At 33.5% G+C, this 23,873-nt stretch overlaps 1 protein-coding gene across 1 annotated transcript; it reads left to right on the top strand.

Moving 5' to 3' along the window:
• The first annotated feature begins 697 nt into the window (after positions 1-697).
• Positions 698-21,395, top strand: LOC135833176 (protein spaetzle 3-like). Its single transcript, XM_065346843.1, has 5 exons — positions 698-1,489; positions 19,652-19,776; positions 19,862-20,098; positions 20,878-21,003; positions 21,114-21,395. Exons 1-5 carry the CDS (start codon positions 980-982, stop codon positions 21,277-21,279), a joined length of 1,164 nt encoding a protein of 387 aa, XP_065202915.1. The 5' UTR covers positions 698-979; the 3' UTR covers positions 21,280-21,395.
• Positions 21,396-23,873: the final 2,478 nt, after the last annotated feature.

The following is a 23,873-nucleotide window of genomic DNA, read 5'->3' as shown; positions in this document are numbered from 1 at the left end:
CAATACATTTTTTTTTCTAAAATACTAAGTTTTACTGAAATTTTGAGTTGAATATGGGAAAAATTGAAGAAACAACATATAACTTTGAGCTCGTTCTTCTCAAAATCAACTTTTCTAGAATTGATGGTTCAAAAAACATTGAAAAAAAAATTTCTTTGGAATGTTAGTTTCGATGTGCACAGCGATTACTTTGTTAATATGTTACAATTAATATCTAATTTACTGACATTGTAAATACAGCTAAAGCTGTCAACTGCAATAAATGATTTGATTTGAAATATGGGACCAGAAAACGAAATTTTAATTTTTCTGACTTTTGGTACCTTTTCTCAAACCATCTCACTAATCGAATAAATCAAGTTTTTATTCAAAATTGAGATAATTATTTAAATTCCATTTCAGGGAAAAAAATTATCATTCAATGACTCAAATTCAACCGCTAGCTGCTGGAAATTGATGAATTCTTATTTATAATTTTTTAGCGAAAAATAAAATGCTATCACTAAACTGATAACAGCTGATCGCAGCGTTACAGCCAATCAGCGTGCAATATTTTTTTGCATGACCAGTTCTCGAGTAAAGAATCCATATACGCGTATATCGCGGCATCTTTACTACACACGCGTTTAACGACTCCCACCGAAGAGCCAGAGAGCCGAGCCGAACACGTAGTGTGTCTTTTCGACTCCTCTTGTTCTGATTACGTAATAACCCATCTAACGAAATTGTACAGAACACGTTCGCTGGATCGGATTAGAGAACCATCAGAAGGTGAAGGCAAGTCTTAGAGAACCAGTGTCGCAGTAAAAACGAACCAGTTCGTTTAGTAGGTTAACGTATTCGCAGAGATATTTTTAAAATAATTTTTCTATAATACACGTCGGTATGGGTTAATATTTTATAACGCGGTTTTCGCCTTTTTTTTTTCTCTCAAAAGAAAAAAAAGAGTTATCCGTAACGTAAATTGTTCCTAAATGTGATGCGTTTTTTCGCCCTAGTTTTAAATTTTTTCTTCCTATTTGTAATGTCTCTGCAGAATTTTAGTTTACCTTATTCGTCAGCTGGTTATTTCGGTGTTCCTGAAACCGCGTCTCCTTCGCCGATTTATTATACCGATGCGCAGCAAAATATACCGCCAAAATTGTTCGGTTTCGCGGATCAGCAGCAGTCACAACAACAGCAATCTGTTCGAAAGCCGTATCAGTCATCGTCGTATCAGCCTACATACACGAGGGTTACCGGCGGAACGGATCCTCGAAATGGTAAAACATCGGTTCACGCCGTCGTCGATTACGACGATGATTTCAACGATGGCGAATCTTATAATCGCGAAAACGATTACAACGATATTCAAAATTCCATCGAACATTATCCACTGCCAACGGTGACGCCGATTCAAGGACCGATTTTTTTAAAGAACGGTAGTGTTCCTGTCGTACCACTGTATAGTTATCCGAAAGTCAATAATGGCAGTTTTGTACAGATACCGGTACGTAGTATTTATTGTACCGTATCGTCTATCGTCTTCGTGTCTACCTGTATAATAGTAATAAAAATTCATTTAAGATGCGAATTTTTCGCCTTACCCAACACGTATTATCTTTATGACGCTCATAAGCGCCGATTCTTATTTCTATACACGTTCCAACATGACCTATCAGCGAACCACGCTGTGTAAATGAGATATTTTTATTGGCTTTGTGATCGCGTCAGACTTGGACGGGTGTTATGTCGGTGAATATTCGTGCATATGTAGATTTTTTAGATGGACGATTGATTGCTACTTTTTATCGTATACGTATTATTTAATCTTGATTGTAATAGTGATTGTTGGCGAAGCTTCTGCGTGCGATTTTTGAGCTGAGGATTTATCGCTGTAATTACTTGAAGTGCTTTTTTCTAATTAGTTCCTGTTCAATTCAACATAACAGTTTTGAGCAGTTCTGGAGCTTCCAGCAGATTTTCAAACTATCTAATTCGGACATATTTTGTAGCATTTTTTGGAAAACAGAAGTTTCTAAAAATCCGCTAGAGACTCCAAAACGGATTGAAACTGCCAGCAATCCACATCGGAATTAACATCAGAAGGGTGTAAACTGAATTTCATTTTTCTACCTTAAATGGAGGGGAAAGGGTAATTTTTTAAATTTTCAAAAAAAAAAATTAAATCGATGGACAAAAATACTCGTATGTATGTTTGAGACTGCGAGGTATTGAATGGATTTTTTAAAAAAATCGCCACTTTTTCCAACCCAATTTACAGAAAGCTCTTCACTCGACCCCCCCCCCCCCCCCCACCAGACACAAAAATGAACAAAGTCAACTTTTTCACAGGAATATTTCTTAAAAAAAAAAAAAAAAAAAACTGAAATTGGAATAAGCCAGTCAATTTGTATTTAAAGTATTTTTTAATTTCATCATTCCAGTGATTCGAAGGTTTTTGTTGCACGTTTGAATTTTTAGATTTTTTCACAGCTTTTTTGACAAAATTCACTGCTTTTTCATTACTTTCAATACCTGTAAGATACACAGGACTGGAATACACCGATTTAAAAAAAATAACAGGTACCTTACCAGCCATAAAGTTCCAAAGAAAAAGTAGCTTGAAGATTCAAAACGACTTAGACTTCATAGCGTATTTAAATTCGTTTGCAGAGTGAATTGCGGCTTATTCCATTACATAAAATGTTGAGGAAATTTCAAGTTTCTATAATCTGCTGGAGGTCCTAAAAATTTTCCAAAAGCAGCTGGAGGCTCTAAAATGACTTTAACTCATAAGCAGTCGACTTGATATCGTGTTTAAATTAAAATACAGAGTAAATTTCGCATTTCCAGCTCTGTTCATTAGTAATATTTCATGGAGATTTCAAGCATTAAAAATCAGCTAGAGGCTGCAGCAGTTTCCAAAAAGTCGCTGAAGGCGCCAAAACGACATAAAATCTGCCTGGCGGTCGACTTCATGGCGTATTGAAATTAGTTTACAAAATAATTTTTTCAACTTTATTGATGAAATTTTGTAAAAATCTCAAGTTTCAAAAATCTGCTGGTGGCTCTAAGAATTTTCTAAAAGTCGCTGGAGACTCCAAAATGACTGGAACCCACCTACAGTCGACTTGATATCGTGTTCAAATTGAAATGCAGAGTACATTTCGCATTTTCAACTCTGTTCGGTAATATTTTATAGAAAATTTCAGCATTGAAAATCAGCTAGAGGCTGCAGCAGTTTCCAAAAAGTCACTGGAGGCTCCAAAGTCCAAAACGAATTGAAATCTACCCGCGGTCGACTTCATAGCGTATTGAAATTAGTTTACAAAACAATTTTTTCAGCTTTCTTGATGAAATTTTGTAAAAATCTCAAGTTTCAAAAATCTGCCGGAGGCTCCAGGAATTTTCTAAAAGTCGCTGGAGACTCCAAAATGACTGGAACCCACATGCAGTCGACTTGATAGCGTGTTTAAGGTGGAGTGCAGAGTGAATTTCGGATTTCCAACTTCATTTTGATAAACTGTTGTGGTGATTTCAAGTTTCAAAAATCTGCTGGAGGCTCCAGAACTGCTCAAAACAGCTTGAAACCGTTCTCAATCGATTTGGAAGGTCGAAAATAGGGTATCTACTAAATTTTAGCTTTCTAAGTCAATTTGGTAAAATTTTGATTTTTTTCTCATTTTTGGATGTAGATTTGATTTTTAAAAATTTACCAAAAATCGAAAAATACACTTCAGCGCTTGAAATTTTGGCTGATGAGTAATTTTTGCATGCTATTTCGATCTATTAGTTTTGTCTAGTTCAAAAAATTTCCTGCGAGTCTTATGTTGGGAAGCAAAGTCTGTCATTTCGTCCAACTTATGAATTAAAACGGTCGCCATTCAGAAAAATCTAACTTTTTTTTTGGCAAGTTTGCTTAAAAATGTTTCTTAGGATGCCTTGTCTCCTTCAAGGAAGTATTTGTCTCAGAGAATCGGGGGGGAGGAGGAGGAGGAGGAGGAGGAGGAGGAGGAGGAAGTGCAAAACTATTCTCATTGTCATATGCCGGACTAATTGGTGATCAGGTTTAAATCAAATTTTCAATCTTTCGTCTGAGGAAATACTGATTCCAAAAATTTGGAATTTCATTCCACGTTTCATGGAGTTTTGCAAAAATATGTACATATAACCGTAATGATTTTGATGTTCTGATCTGTTCAATGACTCAACTTTTCAGTTGAACCAGTCATTAGATTTCCAGGTTTATTATGCAAGGTGTTCAAAAAAATATTGAACACCCTACAAGGCAAATTTTTTGTTAAAATGTTGCAATATTGGTTGGCGATGTGAAATGAACACATGATAGTCGTTTTCTTTTCAAAACTTCAGCAATATGTAGAAAAAATGTCAAACCAAGCCAATGCATACACAAGTAATTTGACCATAATTTTTCGCTTAGCTCCATGAAATTTTTTAGGGAATACTCATTTAGTGATTGCATCTGAATTTTGGTACCCGATTCAGGTACCTACATACATAGTTATTATACGTCGATGTCGTCATAATTCATGCATAAAGTTCTACTATTTAGTTCGCGAAATTTTTTTTCAATTTCATTTTTTTTTTTTTTTTTGAACAAAATGAAGTACGTAACAGGCACATAATTACGCGGAAACTGACCAATTGTTCAAATTTAGATCTCAAAGCACGGTGGTATCAATCTCTTGCATAAAAAACACACTTCCTTTTCAAATATTTTCAATCAGAAACTAGTCTTTTGCAGCGCACCATTTTAAATAATTACTAATTTATCTGTCTGGCCTCGATTGAACAACATTTAATATTCGATCGGCGACCAATAACCTTTAATTTTGATTTAAACCATAGAAAAAAAGTTATTCGGTAGTCATCACTGCAGGCTTAAGGTCGTTGGTGATGGTGATGATGTGATGAATAAAAAAATCTACGTAAATAACCAGTTCTCTAAACAATTCATCAAACCCTTTTCCGATATGGGCCTGTATCTTTTTGATTTTTTTTCTTCTTTATTCCAACGAAAATTTGGTTCGAAATTTACTCGTGAAATTATACTTACTGATCGTTATAGACTCTGATGAGCCATAATTAATGGAAATTATGAAAGCACGCGTATGTAGCTAACTTACAGTTTAACGATTTTTCTACATGAAATATTTTTACAAGTTTCGACACTTGTGCAAATATAAGTACATAGATTGCGTAGTTTTCAAATAGGTACGAGAATTTATGCATTCGGATTTATGATCTGTTTAATTATGTAATACTAATAAAATCGAATTAAACTAAAAATTCAGGCGTCTAATCGTATACTGCCTATATTTAGCAAAGTATTTTTGATCGATATCTCCCACACCGTTTATCCATAAATAGTATACTTCTACCTAGTACCTACATACGTGAATTATCTTCATCTGCCATAAGTCCAAAATCGTGAATTTCCATAATTAAAATTTTTTGCGGGATCGTGAGAGAATTTTCAAGCACATACAAGTTTTTCAGGCGAACAGGTAAAATGGGTAATTGGGTCAATTTATAAGTTGAATTTTAACATTATTTATTGCTGTAATTTTGGTTCAAGTTTTTATAGAGATACCCAACCCATGTTCATTTGCCCCAAATTACAGCTAATGAGTCTGTCACTGGAAATAGACCCAAACTCAATGACCATTTCAGACAATCCTTCTAAAATCCATAAATTCATAACCCTATTCTAAACAACATCGATCGGATAAACCAAATTTGAAACCCTCTTATCGCGATTCGCGCGTGTAATGTAACATGTAGTCTTGCATTATTATAAACCCTTCCAAAAAATTAATTCGTGCATTGAAAATAGTCAGAATAGTAATAAAATAAATTGATTTTTAGCCGGATTACTCGAAAGCAACAATGTACATACAAACCAAACGATAATATCGAAGCCATTCAAAAATTCAAAATTTATGATCCATTCAAATCTTTTGTGCAGTAAACTTGTTTTTTTGTTCGTCGATGGTGATCGAAGAAAGACTGGGAATAATCATAATCTCTCGTTATTACCTACATTATGCTGTTTGATTTACGTTAAAATAGGTTCGTAAATATCTTTAGCAGAATATCGATTTATTTGTCACGACTTTCGTTATTTATTTTAAATTTTTTAAATAAATAAGAAATAAAAAAAAATAACACCTCAATTCATGCTGTATTTTCAAACTCAATCTTTCTGGAATTCCATTTCTTCCCCTTTGTCGACCTCTCACCTTCACTCGCATCAGCAAGTTTTTTGTTGAAAAAAGACCAAACCTTACACTATTCAACATTCAAATTTTTGGAATAAAGCAAACGTGGAATTTCGACTTTTAGCTCACAAACTTAGAATGGCTTCGGTTTTCAGCTACTCAGATTTTTACAGTTGGACTTCGGATAACTTTCAGCTACCTGTCAACTAAACCTGTATTTGATTTAACTTTCATTCTTCACGATCAGCAGGTACTTAACCTTCAGCTTTGGGCAGCTAAGACAGACAATGAGTTTTTCGATCTACGATGCACTGAAAATACATGAGACCGTTTGAAGATTAGAACGTTAAAATTTTCACGTCTTAAAATCAAAGAAAACTGAAATTAAAAATGAGCTGTTTAGGAAAAATTTTCAATTTTTTTTCAAAACTTCTCATTTTTATTTTTGCGGTTCATTTAAGGGATTTTTTGGAGGGAACTTTTATCTTTTCATCAATAGAATTCCTATGAAAAAAAAAACAGCTCTCGGCTACCTCTTCCCAAGAAATTATCAACGATTTTAAACTTTTAGCTCTTGGTTTACGCAAAAATTTGTTCTACTCATAGCTTTTATCAATTTTTGATTCGAAGAGGCGTATAGTGCTCCGTTAACCCATTTCAGTCATCCCTTGATTATGTAAATGCTGATGAAGTGATGACGTTGCCAAAAAAATACGAACTGCTTGCTATGAAAATTTCTTGATATAAAAATTAAGACGAATTAGAAATAAAAAATGAAAAACAGCTGATTTTCTGGGCACTGGACAAAAATGGCCAAATTGTTCCTCTCATGTTAAAGCCTGAAGCATAAACCCAAACAGTTCTAGTAAATTCTCAACAACAACAAATCACATTTCGCATACATTCTCCCCTTGACCACGAGGACGTATTCAAGTTAATTATGAAACAAATTTCACACCTTTTCTCTTCCCCTTAAAAAATTTCAAAAGAAATAAGTACAAATTGGAGTAATTTAGAGTAATTACAACTTGCTCGAATTTCACTTAAACATCTGCGAACGATAAACATGTAATTAACAGTTATGCAAATATTTGATCTAGAAACCACGCCTTTCAAGTGTTTATGGATTTTTTTTTCCATTGCAATTTATACATACTATCTACATGTACGAGTACGATTGAACGACGGTAACCAGGTTTCTGGTTAATATTTTAAAAAATACAAAATTATTTAATGTATTCGTCAATACTATGATGAAGTAAATACACGTTCACCTTGCTCTGATACTGAATTATAATTTGTGTTACACGATCGTCGTTCGTCGATATGTCGCTCCTTAGTCCACACGTCTTCGTATACGAATTTGTCCTCCGAGTCAAAAAAATCTTGGAGTATCTTTTCTGAAGCTTCTTTTTTTTTAAATCGCAAATTTTGGTGTAAAATTCCATCTTTTCTAGTGAAATGAGGTTCTGGTTTCGTTCAATAATTTTTTTTGATTTTTAATATGGTTATTAATTTTTTCAGTGAGTAGGTACTTCGAGTTTATGTGCATCTAGATATTAATGAGTAGTCCTTGGGTTAAATAGGCACTTTAAATACCTCAGACAATATAATTTGCTGCGAGGGAAAGGACTGGGATATTCACTAAGGTTCAACGTTTCCATGAATAAGATGGGAATGGAACAATAAACTGAGGTAATGAAATGCTCATTTGCTTACCAACCTACTTGTTACTCGATCAGTATGAAATATGCTCGCAGACTGCGTTTTATTAATTGATTTATCTAAAAGGATAAAGTCTCGATATATTTACCATATCGTAAGGTTATAATCTAGAGTAGGTACAGACACACGAACGAAACGGAACTGGGAATTTTTCAATTATTCGATACGCTGAATTATTTACATATTCGGACGCCTACACGAACTTAATTAAAATCATAATCCAAGTTCAAAGTCATACCATATAGACTCATATGTCTCAGCGAGACACATTGTTAAACTCCGATAATGTCCGTATCTCAGTCATTCGATACGTTTAGGATTACACACGGTTTATCCTTATATGCTCTAGTTACGAAAGGTGTGTCTTGTCACGAATTGCGGGCGTCAAACTTGATATAATTCCAATCCTTCGTACGTACGAGTAATATTCGCGGAATGTCCGTTGATATGTTTATTTTACGACTTCATCCCCCGAGGCAACGGTCTCTTTACACCTTGAGATAGGCATCGGACTAGATTATGTTCCGCAATAATATACTCGTATTACACGTACGTATACGCGAATGTAATTATTTTGTTATAAACGGCTCCCTGGACTCGATTATGTCCGCATTTTTATATTGTTTTCGCTGATATATATTAAACGATGGTTGTACGTACGAGTATCTGGATCTGGAAGCCTTGAAAGTAAATGCTCGCGTTGCTCGATTACCCGATTACTCGATCCTCCACCTTAATTGTAACACGTCGCGACTACTGTCGTCGTAATAATTATCAACGATGATAATGACTTTTCCCGAGATTCGTAAACAGATTTCGATTTCATTTCCGTGATTGACCTTTGAATGTACCAAGGTCAGATTGTGTACACCGACAAGGCCTCCGGTATTGTTTTAGTAGTCGTACAACCCATTGGTCAACTTTCTATAGACGGAGAGGTACTTAGTGGTAATCACTCACTTTTCCAAAATCGACCATTTTATTCAGGATCAATGACACGTCGTCGTCCATCGTACGAGTATAAGGTAAATCCTGCTCTCTATTTGTTATATCTAGTCATGGTCATTTTTGATTTCTGTGTTGCAATTTGCGGTTGAACGACATGACATGAGTTTTTAAATAATTAGGTTTATGTTGTCGTGTGATGATATCTACATTATCGCTGCCTAGCTGGAATTACGGTTTCGTAATATTATTTACCGAGTAATGACAGAAAGCGATTTTTTTTATGATCTGTGAAAATCGTAGGTTTGATTTTATCTTTACTCGTAGCACTTACTACATATATGAGGTGAATCATTTAGATGGTTCGACACCTACTTAAATTGGATTCGTAGTACTGAATAAATACGACGCGATGTACGAGTAAGCAATATGCATCGTAAGTTGACCACAAGTTTTTCCTCGAAGAGAAAGACTTGCCAGCCTTAGACAAGGTGTCTAAGAAAGTTTCATAATGAAAATGCAAAACTTTCGCCAGGACATTTGTCAAACAATCATCTTCTTTTATTTGGAGGGGGTGGTGGGGAGGAAGATTTGGTCAGTATTCCACACGTAAATTTTTCAAACGTAATTAGGACATTCCAATTTTTTTTGGAGAGTGATGGTGTCGAAGCGACTTTTTTCTGCTAATTTTTCAGCACCCTCTCTTATTACACAATTGTTTAAATGAAAAAAATTGAGATTTCTGAAGAAGTTTACACTGCTTTACATTTTTTCTCAGGGAACTTTGGAATTATCAACATTCAATGTTTCCTATCTGACATGAAAAAAAGTATCAATTCAATTTCATACTCATATCTTGGAGCACACAGTTACAGTATGGCTACAATTTAGGGTGGTCCTTAATGCACATGACAAGAAAAAATCGCGATTTCTTCTGCTCCCAACCCTCACAGTGGTGACCTATCATGAGAAAATAATTCCCTATTTTTCATTTTTTCCATTTTTGAAAAACTCGGGCTGCTGCGGTGGGCCTCATAATTTTCAAAATTTTTTTGAAATTCAACTTCTAAGCAAAATTTTTAAAATTCAAAAACTTCAAATTCCAACGCTTTTGAAAAGTTTCTTCTGAGTAAAATGAACTCTCATGAGGATATTACCCTCTTCCTGGGAAACCAAGTCGGTCCCCTAGGATAGCTGAAAATTCGTATTCTACATCAAAATCACAGCTATTTCAGGGGATCAGCTTGGTTTTCAATGGAGGGGGCTAAAATCGTCATGAGAGTTTATTTTACTCAAAAGAGACTTTTTAGAGATAATAGAACTTGAAATTTTGAAATTTTACAGAGAATTTGTATTTTATAAAATTTTTGAAAATTGAGGGGCTCACTGCAGCCCGAGTTTTTCGAAAATAAAAAAAAAATAGGAAATTATTTTCTCACCAGAGGTCATCACTTTGGGGGTTGGGAGGGAGAAAAATACCAACTTCCAAAATAAGGATCATTCTAGGTTCCATGCTTTAAGAAACTGTAACACTCCCAAGAAATATGAAAAAAATTGAAGACATTAGTGATTCAACTCAATGAATGGAAAAAACATTCTAAATTCAGGGTTGCTTGGTACTAAAATCAAAAATCGAAAATTCGCATCATTTTTAGCTTTTGAACCTTGTTTTGAACTTTTTCGCGCCACTTTTGACCATTTTTTTGCAATTTCTGGTAAAAATTCAGACTTTTTTTTTCGCAACTTCAACGACCTTGTAAACATCTTGTACTTTCAAAAAAAATTTCCCCAAAAAAAAAATACATGTCTGTTTTTCAAGAATAATTGATAATACATATAGAGGAAATAGAGCGAAATTATTAGTATTTTTCCATCTGCTGAAGACCATTTTTACACACATTTTTTTCCTCAGTCAGGAGGGAAAAAACGTGAGTTTTTCAAAATTTCACAAAAAAAAGGAAATGAATTGAAAATTCAAAGTCTGATTGAAAAAAAGCAGGCCATTTTGGTAAAAATTGGTGAAAAACTGAACGACTGCAGGACTTGCAGGACACATCCTCCAAAATGCAGGATAAAAGCAGCACTAACAGAACTTGCAGGACTGTTTGACACCCCGTTAAATGGGTGGGGTTGATCTTTGATCAGGATTCAGAGATTGAGGTTAATTTTTTTTTAATTGAGCAATTTACTCATCAATCTTTTTTTGAATGTCTTTTTAGTGTGAGGTGAAAAAGGTGTAGATACATACCTACTCATTTTTTAAAAATCGAAAATGGGTCTCAAAACATGACGGTAGCCAGCAGAACAAAAAAAAGAGCTGCTCTGCTCAACCGTACTTTTTGAGAGTTCATAGCATTTATGTAAGGCTTACACTCGAATAATTAGAGGTTCTAAAAATACGTTTTTCCTCACTCATGTCAGACATGGGTTTCGAAACGTGATCAGTAGGAACAGGTAGATTGGATACGACAAGAATATAAAATTCCTACAATGTTTTTTTTCATTTTTGAAAAATTTGAGCTATAAAAAAGTACCTACTATTCTCACTTTACGAAAAAAAGAACTCGAATGACGTTTTATTGCCGAGTGTTATGTAATCTTTGAGTTACCTATTTTGGAAAATTCTCAATCTTCAAGGCGTTTAATTTTTTTTAAGGAGTTACGCTTTAGGTTGCCATGCTTCAGTGATAGTGATTGAAAAGACAAGTGTTCGTAAAGTATGATCTCACGAGTCACGACCCATGACCCTTAGTTTCCATTGCCTATAATTCTACATCAATTTTCCATTTTTACCCCCATTTTACTTGATAAAAAATTGTTTTACCCCCCCCCCCCCCCCCCTTATAAAAAAAAGGTTCAAAGTTTCAAAACAAAATTTTGAATTTATATGTCTACAATTTTTTTTTAATAAACCAACTTGAAAGAAGTCTTGAGTATTGAACTGGATTAGATTTCAATCTAATCGAAACATTATTTTTAGATGAGAACAATTGATTTCGAAAATTTGTACAAAATTCATTCGTTTTCAACAGGAATAGGTAGGCGAATACTGCCTTTGTCATTTTTAAAAAAGATAGAAATTTTGGAATTTGGTCCAACATTGATTGGAGAGCTTGAATTTTCTTCGTGATTTTTTAAAAAAATAATTTCGCTGCAATCTATTAAGTACGTCATCCTTTCACCAGATTAAAAAATAAAATAAAATTTAAAATACTGAATGTTCTTCTATTACTCACTTCTACCTTTCATGACCACACTTTTTGAAAAAATATTATCAATGCAAGATAGGTAAATCGGTCTTTGCATAAATTTTTCAAATTTTTATGACATTTTGATATAAAGCCCATTATTACAATTTATTTAAGGAAGTTGTGAACATCCAAATGCACGATTTTCACACTTCATGGCTTTCAATTTGGGAATTGTTTGATTAAATAGAACCAAAGCCATACTTATACATGCCTTAAGACGTTCGAAACATCACCAATTTTGTTTGAAATTTTTCCACATTTTTTGACATTTTTCGCGCCACCGTTGCTGCAAAAAATCAATTTTCATCTCATCTTTCATTTTTATATCAAATTAAAAATTTTTCGAGCCATGAAATACATTACTTCGTGAACCTAAATAATTGAAAAAATAATTTTTCGATAACACAATAAATTCTAAGATATTGATTTTTTTTTCACTTTAAAAATCTGCTATTTTTTGCTCTAAAAATTCGATGAAAATTTGAATTTCGAAAATTCAAGCAAAATAATCGCGAAACGGTGCATTTTTAGGAAGAACAATTCAACTCATTGAAATACGAATCCGGAATTCATAAACCGATTTCATAAGAAGAAAAGTATGAAAAACTTCCGTTTAAAATTAAGGAGAAGGAAAAAGAGTTCATTAACGTATCTAAAATTAAAACGCGATCTCCGATAGTTTTAAAAGATATCCTCTATCGATGTAAATACCTCTACCTACACCTATGTGGTGTATTGAAAATAATCTACCTACGTCATTCTCGCTTGAATGAGTCACAGTAATTATACTGCCAATTTTGCGGGAATTTTTCTATTATAAATCCGGTTATGATTAGGTGTAAGGCGAGGAATATTCGCGATAATTTGCAGGTCTACGTGTTTTTTTAGGATAGAATTTTTTTCGAATTTCTTGTTAGTACTTTTTTATACCCATTCAAATTGTTCCATTTTTTTATAGTTCTTGAAAAATACGTATTTTGGTGTTTTGTTGCTCGTATACTTTTGAAATTAGATTTACGTAAAACTTGTTGAATCATCGAAGAATATATAATACCGTAGGTACCGTGCTGTGACATCTGCCTATTTAGTTCGTGCAAAAAAAGCATAATTTTTTTCAATTTTTTATCGTGATACTCCGACTTGAATCTATAACCATAGCTTGCATTATTTTAAATACGTATTTTGACTTGAACATTATCCTGGGTATCTTCTTTTCAAAATTCGGTTTGTCGATTTCAAGTATTTTATACAATTCCATTTTCAACGAATAAAAAAGTAACCCTCCTCTTACACTCTCAGCCTTCTTCAGCGTTATAACAGACCACTTGTAGAAGGAATTTCCTACACGTATCCAACTAAAGAGCTTTATATCCAACAAGAACCGAAAATTATTCATTTTTTTTCAGTGTTATCCTATCTTGCAAGTACATAATTGAGGGAAAAAACACTGTCGTTTAATATTTTTTGACATTTTTAGTCGTCATACAGAAAGGGATATTGTCTGTAGGTCAGCTCGCATTTTTCTAACACGTCATTGCAACGAAACACAGGCAACCTTCACAACTCGATTACATTCCAGGATGCGTGATCGCAAGTCGCAAGCATTTCTCATAGACGCGTTAATAAAATTATACTTTGATGCATTTTTGTACCTACGACGAGTATGTGTAGTGCCTACTGCCTACTTGGGTATAGTGGGTGTTGAAATACGGTATCGCGTGATATAATTACCATCTTTTATTGTGTTAAACTACTTATGAAATAGGTTTTACGCGATATTTATTCTACGTGCGACTCGCTAATTAGTTTATTACTTCATGATTTATAAAATCTTACTTAGCTGCTGGCGGGCTTCAATGCGAGAAATGAACTAGTTATCCAAGATGGGAATTGAAATTTCACCTAATATCATTCGACGATTATATTTATTCTTCTCATTGTGCATATTCTTTTTTTTTCGGCTCAGATAAATGATCTAATAAATCACCTTTATTGTCAAAAATATGTACAGGTGTACAGGTGGTATTTCATAATTGATAAAATTTCTTACATGCATTTTTATACTCGCGAGACAAAAATAGAATAGGTAAGACTACACGAATGTATCGGCCATCGGGTACTTCAAAGAAAGTCTTTATGCAAATGGTGAAAGCGCTAAATTAGTACGAATGATTATTGAGAAATACTCTAGCCAATTTTTCTTAATAAGACGACAGTTTCCAGAAAACCATATTGCTACCATTGTATGTATACCGCTTTAGCGTGAGAATTGTTGATTTGAAATTATGAATGAAGAAGAGGAATACGAGTTGAATGAAAATGTTAAATTTTGAATACTTTATTATACAAATTTTAGCTGATTTTCAAAATGATATAGGTTTTATAAAAATAGGTATCTTATTTGTAGACTGTGTAAAAAAAATCAAACATAACTTATTTTCATCTCATTACATTTCGATTATTTTTTTTCTGGGGCATGACAATAAATGGTTCAGTAACAAAATTGAGCAGCTTTTTTAAAAAATTGAAGGTTATGCAGGAAGTAAGTAGATGAAAAAATGCACATGATCAGTATTCAGTTCAACTACAATCACGTTTCGAGTGTCAGTTTTTCATACCAACAGGAAGTCTTGAGAAGGGGAGGGAGAGAGGAGGGATTTAAGAAAAAAAAACAAGGAACGGCAAGGAATGTAATTTGGCAAATGTAAATCTGAAAATCTTCTATTTTGGTCATGTTTTGATCTATGATTAAGCTCTGAGTCTTCCTTTCGACTGGAGTATGTATGTTTTATTTTTTTTATACATTTGGGCCCCAAGAACGCATTCTTCAAACACTCACGACGAAAGTGAACCTCGAAAAGCGATTATACATTTATGTAGTTACAATAATTGTTCAATCTATCCGAAATTTAACACAGGTTTCCAAAAAATTGGCCTCTCCCCAAAATTGAACCTCGAAACGTCGGTTGAAATGTGTCGAGAAAAGAGAAATACCGTTTTTTTTTGTAATAAATGACCATTTGATATTTTCATGCGTTTATTCAAATTTTAGTTTATTTTGGAAATCCCACACCCATGTTCAAATGAGTACAAAAATGAGAAAAATAGAATGATCGATTGCCTTTTTTATGTTTTTCTCAAATATTTAAAATGGATTCAGACATCTAAAAATTTGTTTTCGTTTCCATCAACTGCGAAATGTTTAATCTAAAGAGCCATCATTGGGAACGGTGATTTTGAGTCAGACATCATTTCAGTGCAATTTTTGACCAAATTTTCAATTTTGAAAAAAAAATAAATCTATATATTGAAAACTGTTCAATGAGGTGGTCACGTAGTTAGATACCTAATTAATGGGAAAAAAATCGTTTCTTTCACACAAATAATTCGTATCACAAATCATATTTTTGCATTTTTCAAGTTTTTTTTCCAAATTGAATAGGAAAGTACCTAGGGCTAGATCTGTCAAAAATAACTTCTGGGATATTTGTTTAGCATTACCTGGGTTGAGAAATTTTCAGGTTCAGTACCTAATTCAAAATGTAGATGAAATTCAAATTTTCATTTATACATATAATCGGATTTCCATGCCTTCGAAGTGAGATTCGAAACTAATGAATGCAATAAAAATCATGTCATAACTGAAAAAAGGATGAAATTTGCTTCTGCACGGCCAATTTTGAGTACCGCGGAACAAAGTCAACATTACATTTGATTCTTCTGGATAAAATTCATCAGCATAATGGACTTTCAAAAATGAAAAGTTAAGCAGCACTGGCCAATTTTGGTGACTTTAGAAGATGGGTAATGATAAAAGAAAAATTAAAATCTCACTAGACGCTCTAAATTGACCTTTGATCAAAGCAAGACAACCTTTTTTCCCCAAAAATGTGTGTGAATTTTTTTCTGGTTACCAATTTTGAATAAATTCAAAATGTGTTTGAAGCATTAAAATAGCAACAATTTCAGATTCTACAAAATATTCATTTTTTGCATTGAAATGAGACTCAAAAATTATTTACTTACATTTACAAAAATTTCAAAATTGAGTTTCATCAAATTTTGTTTATCTGTTTCAATTCATTTCAAATGGTTTAATTGAAATTTTTCATGAAGTTAAAAGTAAAGGGAGTCTAACCAAAACTGCCAGATGAAAAATTATGACCTTTTTCATGACCTATTTTTCACATTTTTATCCATTAAATAGGTATAATAGCCCATTAGTATTTACTTGTCGAACGGGGTTGCCATTTTCCAAAAATTGAGTGATTCAGTTATTTGGGCATAGTTTTTCAACCATTGGGATATTTTTCTCGAATGCATGCCAAACTTGACCAAAAAAATTACTCGTAAACCGGTTTCAAATATTCCAAATACTTCCAGCACGGACCAATGACAGTCCAACCATAAACCGATGCTTTTTTCAAAATTATGCAAATTAAGTTTTAGAATTTAAAAAAAATGCAGCAATCATACACGATCTCTCGGTGCAGGACAGTAAACGCAGTAAATACGTTAGAAGACACGAAGATGAGATTCAAAACCTTCACAGATATTCTCAGAGCTCGAATCTAACATAATGTTTCTCAAATCGTAAAACTGCGAGTACAATCCAAAGCCAAAGCGATGTGCTCGGGCGTAAGACGGGTACATTTGAAGGGCTTCCAGCGTCCAAAAAAAAACATTGGTAGGGTAACATACCACTTTTCATCATTGTCTTTCAAAACAATTACATATGTACAACCTCTATGAAATCGACTAACATTGGGTTGCATTATGACGACGAGAGGTGGTACTTTCAATCATTTTTCCCCATAGCTACGAACGCATATCTACCAAGATTAATTGAGGAAAAAATCAACACCGTATCACCAGCATCCAAACACTTTAAAAGCTTTCACGAATGGAGAACTGGAGAAGTAGTGTGGCTACCCCAGCTATGATCACCCATCAGTGATGCAGCTCCGCCAAACTCACATCAACTAGTCACGCACCTACTTATACGAGATTTGCATCAATCACTGATCATACTAATTAATAAATAAATTGGAGACAAATTGTCCGCAGTCATGTTCCTTCGATGTTGATTACAGAAACAAATAGAAAGCCACGAAGCTTCGACGAGCTCCGAGAGTCCGACGGTACTGGGGTCGAAGAAAGAAAAAAAATAATGAAAAAAAATCGACCACAATCCAGCCTACACCAAGCTCTAGAACCATATTTCGCAAATTCACGCAAAGTGCACAACATTTTATGGATTTACGCGTGAAGTTGCTGAAAAGGGGATACAGTGCAATATTGTGATATGATCAGAACGCGATATTTTTTGAATGTGAATATTTTTCAACTCGATCATTCGAATTTGAGTACTTATGATCAATGCACCGATACAGTATCCTCTTTTCAAACAACAGCAACGCTGATCCCAGGGAACGATTTGCGAATATCTCTGTCTAAAAGTTGACGTTACTGGGGCAGTAGTTTGTGTCATGGAATAAGGTTGAGGAGTTGTTTGTTTTTTTCTCAATATTTGATATTGCTCGAACGTACTTATATGATTTAAAAATTGTTCTTGACAAAGTTTCATTTCGAAAAGTCTAAAAATTTCCAAAAATTGTGACCCATTCCTGTATTTTGCTCCAAAAAAGTTTAAAGCCGTTCAAAATTGATTACTCAAGATTTTTCAGGAGCAAAAAAATATGATGTTTCCCTTTTTAAAAATATAATTTTTCACTTAAGAAAAATTACCCACATTACTTTTTTTTTTGAGCAAGGTAGAAGGACGGTGTTCCAATTCTGGAACATTTTAGAATTTTTCAAGTCTAATGTGGCCTTTAAACAGTACACTTTATTTGTATTTATAAATGTATCCGGAAGTCGATGTAGAAAATTTTATCTAAAAATGTATAACACCAAAAAATTTAATCGTCAATAACACCGAAACCTTATTCCATGACACCGTAAGACACTCGCCGATTATTCGTTTTCGCAATGTTCAAATCAACAGCGAAGGAACAACAACCCAGACATGAACTAATATTTTGTTGACATTAAAAAACAGAATACTCGGGTACCAAAAAAACAGCAAAAAAAATCGAAGAATTGAATTCACAAAAAAAATAGGAATATCTCGGGGAAATGCTGACGCTATGTACGAAAAATATTGCTTTTAAATTCGTAAAAAAAATTACATATGTACAATAAAACTACTACAATTATTGAAAAATTATAGATGAACAGTTTCAAAAAATTCCCTGACTTTTGAGGAAAAATTGCTCGACATTTCTAAATTTACTGACTTCTCCAGATGGCCGAAATTCCCTGACTTTTCCAGAAGTGTGGACACTATACCTACTTTTAAAAAATCCAGAAGTTGAAAAAAAAAATTTACTCGGAATTGTGGAACTTTTGACCTGCGATAACTGAGCCTTTGGGTTCTCAAAACTTTACCTAAATCGAAAAAATAATCAAATTTCGGTCATTTAAAATTCAAAGTTTCATTTTTTCAGTTGTATTCATTCCAAAAATCCGTGACACTCTTGCCAGAGCATAACAAATAATTTTAAGAAAATGATTAGCTTCTTTGAAAGTTTTTGCATTCTCTTTTGTATGATTTCAATGATTTCAAATAGAATTGTGTTTCATGACACCATCCTCACTTTCCACCACCGGTGGTACAACTACAGATTAGAATGTGTAAAGATTTTTTTGACATCTCGAATGTGGGTTAGCTAGGCGAGGTTACTCCTTTAGGTTTTACCTATTTTTGATTTTTTAAAATCCTCAATGATTGATAGAATAGCTTCAGTCGAGTCGTCGTTCCTTGTCCTTAACTAGTAGACACTTGAAAATATGTATGTAGTTCATTCGTGGTAATCGTCTTATTTTATGCAAGGTACCTAATTGAAAACATGTGAACTCGTTTCAAACATACGAGTATGTCTGTGGGTTGGAATCAAAAATAGTCTATCTACATATGTAGTATTCAGTAACCATCAAAACCCACCTGGGTGAATTAAAATAGCGAAAAATCATTCCAAATAAAATAAACTCGCTGGTAGGTAAACTGTCGAGATTTTTGGACAACCATCCAACGAACAAAATAAAATGAAAATTTTCCAATTTCATGATCAAAAGATTATAATAAAGTTATCGTGAGAAATCCAACTAATCGACCAGATGTTACTTTCGTATCACTGTATCGCCCTCGAGGCATCTTAGATGGCGAAAAATTGGAAAATATTCAATTTTTATCTCGTACACGCGGTACCTAACATAGTCATTTCTTTGACGGTAAAATTTCTTCTTGAATTCGAAATTGTGGTTATAATCACGATACACGACATATAATATGTACTTGAGGTGAAAAATAAAGTCAAAATATATGATATCTAATCGACTCGATAAACGCTCCAGGGTGTTTAGGTAAATTAGACAAACGTGAAACCTGATTTTAATAGCAATTCAATTTTTTTTTTCAACACATTTGCATTTTCTCTGTTTCAGATAATGTGGGCAGCATTATCGTTAGCTTTAGGCTACGAAATTCGCGGAGACATAATTCGAGGAGCTCCGTGTATCAAACGTTACCATCAATTATTTTGTCCAACAGCTGGTAACAGTTACCCAATGTACGTATCAATCCTTTTAGAAAAAAAATTGCTTTTCAATCAGCTTCTTCTTCGAGAATAAATGACCATTTTTTTTGTTCTTTAGAGACCGAATAGAAAAATTTATCGACGATAATAAAGCGTTGATGCGAAGAATGTACGGAGAATTTGAAACCAGTAACGTCGATTATGGACCTCAATTTAACGATCCGCAAAGAAACAAACGTACTCGCAATTACCCACCGCAGCCTCCTTCAGCGACATATGGCGGCGAATCGTATTTCAGTAGACTATTAAATAAACGACAAACTTTACCAAAAACTCCGCAAAGTGAAAGCGGCAGGTAAATTTAACAACAAATTTGCATCCGTTCTGTATATGGTAAAACATCGTAATGATTACCTTAGTCGTGTGTGCGTAGATGAATTTTTATTAAACTTCAATATCGATTCCAAGTCTCGTTCGTCGTTGTCTATTGTTTTCTTACGATGCATGGTGTACTATTTACAAATCACCTTCTCTTTCTTTTGTGTACCTTAGGTACCTACACTACCTATATCTACCTGTACTGATTGTGAGATGTGTGTATTTCCACGTTTAAAAAATTTGCTGCTCCTTTTCCGCCTAATTTAATGCAGACTTTGTGGCCCATCCAACGTATTTTTTTTTTTTTCAATTTTTGCCTCATCAATGTAGTAGCCCATCTACATTACGTAACCAAATCGATATCTAAATAATAACAAATTCAACTCGTAATGTCGAGTGTCTCTTTAAAAATGCAGATAACTATACGAAAATCAAGGTATTATTTATTTTAATAGTTTAATTTGCGTACATATACCTTCAGCAGGTACATATAAATTTACCTTACTACAGTCATCTCCTTATACCTTATGTACGACGAAGGTGCTTCATATATGTAGTACTTTTATGTATGTATAATGTATACCTCGATGATGATGAAGGTGTGCTACGACGCTATGGCTATCGTAGGTACATGCTTAAGTTATGCTAAGTAGGCGTGCCACCTTGGCAATATCGTTGCTATAATGTACTTATAATAGAGCACCTCAATCCATCAATACGTTCGCTGATAATTAAATAATAGATACCATCTTACAGATTGGATTCCTGTGAGTCAAAATTAGAAGTAGTTACACCTTACTGGGCTTCCAATAGTGCCGGTAAAGTAAGAGCTATTGTAAATACGCAGCATTTTGAACAAGCCATACATCAGGAAGTATGCTCGTAAGTTTTTTGTTTGTTTTTTAAATTTTTACTATATACTGCCTGTTTACTATGAATTAATGGTACCGTATATGCATGATACTGATGATGAATTACAATTTTGATTGTAGGAAGAGTGAAACTCGAAGATGTTCAAACGACTGCCGTTGCGAACAGAAGTACAAATGGCATCGTCTTTTGTCATACGATCCAGAAAATGACTGTAAAGGTATCTTCATGGATTGGTTTTTATTTCCTTCTTGTTGCGTATGTAGATGCTCGCCATTGCCTAATTAATATGTTACGTCTTCTTTCATAAAAATGCTGCAGTTACTGTATTAATAAATTATTTAGCTTTTTTGTATATGTCATGATCAAATTTGTATAGTAAATATATTCTTTTTATTTGATAATTATTTTTACTCTTATATTTCATACAAAAATGTATTCTCTATAGTCCGAGATATGGCATACAACCATGCATGGAGTAATTGCACCCTCCCTCCGATCCTTCGGGACAACTTTTTTCAACATCCTAAGGAACAAGTTGACCCTACTAACAAAATGGTGACCATTTTGTGAGTGACAGGTCAGACAAAATCGTAGATTTTGCATTTCAACATTGGACTCGCAGGAAATTTTTAGAACTGGACAAAGCTATATCGGAAAAACATGCAAAAATTTATCAACAGCCAACATTTCAAGCAATCAAATGTGTTTTTCGATTTTTGGTGAATTTTTAAAAATCTAATTTTATCCAAAAACGAGAAAAAAACACCAAAATTTTACCTAATTGACCTAGAACGCTGACATTTGGGATATTTCCTATTTTCGACCTATCAAATCGATTGGAAACTGTTTTGAGCAGTTCTGGAGGAGCCTCCAGTAGATTTTTGAAACTTGATGAAATTTTCTCAAATGAAGTTGGAAATCCGAGAAATATTAATAGAATTTGAAGAATATCCGTTTTTGCAAAATCTTCAAAAAAAATATTACAGCACATCACCAGTCACGAATACTGAAAAAGATATTGAGAATTTATCTAGACATGAAAAAGGAATCAAAATTGACTGAAATACTAATGTAAAAAGATTGGGAGAAAAATCTTGGCAAGTGAAATCTTCGTATTTCGCAAAAATTTATTAATGGTTTGGCAATGCAAAAATTCATGCGATATGTCTGATCATTGCTACATCCAACGCAATAAAGGAGCTTGTAAACCTTTATGTAGCCATCTGTATCATTGCGATGGCCCAGGTGAGCAACCTTTATGCAAACATATGCATAGAATGCCTCTATCATAATGCAGGAAATAGCAATAATTCGTATAATTTTAATGCAATTTTCACCACTAACACACCTTGCGCACAATCATCTGTCGAAAAAATTTGTTCTTCTGATAACATCGCAAAAAGTCTGTATTTTTAGAAAAACAAAACTTTGAAAAAATGCAGTAAAAATCTTGATGAAAAGAAAAAATTGTTGTCTGTTTCATCAGGCGAAAAAAGTCATAAATAATATAAGTCATTATCAACACTTGTCACAGAATTCGGACCATATAATTGCGATGTATGATGTAACAGACGAAGCTTCAATCATTAAGGTACTCCTGAAAAACCGTTGAGTTTTATAAAAATGTTTACAAAGGTTTTGGATTTTAATTTAATTTTTTCATTTTGAGATGTTAAAAAGGAGGTAATGTTTTGTTCTGAGTTTTTTCTAGTCAAGACATAAATATAAAATAACACATAAAAATTGAAATAATTAAAAAACAGTAGGTGTCTGGTATACCTACATATAATATACTTATTTAAATTAAAACTATAAAAAAGAGAACACAAAAACATATCGGATCCAAATCCAAATCTCAAAAAATTTTCTGAAAAAAGTAGGGTGCACGGTGCTACGTGTAACAGGAATAGGGTCTCTGTCTCCTTTCAATTCAGATTTCAAGGACAGTTTTTTGATATTATCCATCTTTTTTGAAAATATCGAACCAAAAAATCTGAGGAGCCATTTCACCTGTAAATGTATTACCATAGCTTTTTATGAAAAAAAAAGGGAGAGGTATATATCATGTGGTGGGAGTTAACAATTGATAATTATTGTTTGTTTTTCAGCTACAGAATCTGGATCTATTAAAGTTGTGAGACAGTTCAAGATCAAAAAAAAAATGATACATATGAAGCCCAAGATGAAAATGTCAAAACTGATCCTGAATAATTATAGTGATGAAGAAGAGATAGCTGATTATGAATCAAAATTGGTGTAAATTTCGTTTATGTCATCATGATCGTAGATTTGCTGAAGACATCCCTGCATTATTTTACATGAGTTCCAAATTGAGAATTAAAAAACTACTTGAGAGCATTTCAATTTGCTTAAGGAAAAAGCAAAGTATTGGGAGTTTAACAGCGGAAAATGCATCAAATGAAGAGTTTGTAAATTCTTTAGTTGATGTAGACAATGGTTTTAAAACTTTCATTGATGATGTATTTTTTCAAAAAATTAATCAGTTTGATGTAGGTTTTATACGTAATTCTTGTTTCACAAGTATAAAAAAAGAAAAGTTTCAAACATTATGCATTAAAAAAAACAAACTGTTGAATTTCCCCCAAATTCACGATACTTTAAAATCATTATCACCATTAGAAGAACGTTTTATTTCACCGAGAATTCCATTTATGAAAATAATGGAAGGAGGTTATGAAGGCCAATTTCAATAGACCCGTTCGCGTACGAGTGTTGTGTGAATTATAGTGGGTGTCTAAGCATTGTTTTTCTATGCAAAAGTTGTCCCGGTGAACCCGGTGAACCCTCACACAACGAAAGAAAAAACGCTTCGACTACGAAATATTAGTTAAATTCACGCTGTACCCGTACGCTTATTA

This window comes from Planococcus citri, chromosome 1 (genome assembly GCF_950023065.1).
Source record: "Planococcus citri chromosome 1, ihPlaCitr1.1, whole genome shotgun sequence".
Lineage (NCBI taxonomy): Eukaryota > Metazoa > Arthropoda > Insecta > Hemiptera > Pseudococcidae > Planococcus > Planococcus citri.
This window is presented reverse-complemented; position numbering and strand designations above follow the sequence as displayed.

Coding starts and splice junctions, on each gene's coding strand:
- LOC135833176 (XM_065346843.1), top strand. CDS start 980: ATGCGTTTTTTCGCCCTAGTTTTAAATTTTTTCTTCCTATTTGTAATG. Junction 1,490..19,651: donor GCAGTTTTGTACAGATACCG/GTACGTAGTATT, acceptor TCTCTGTTTCAG/ATAATGTGGGCAGCATTATC. Junction 20,099..20,877: donor CCGCAAAGTGAAAGCGGCAG/GTAAATTTAACA, acceptor ACCATCTTACAG/ATTGGATTCCTGTGAGTCAA.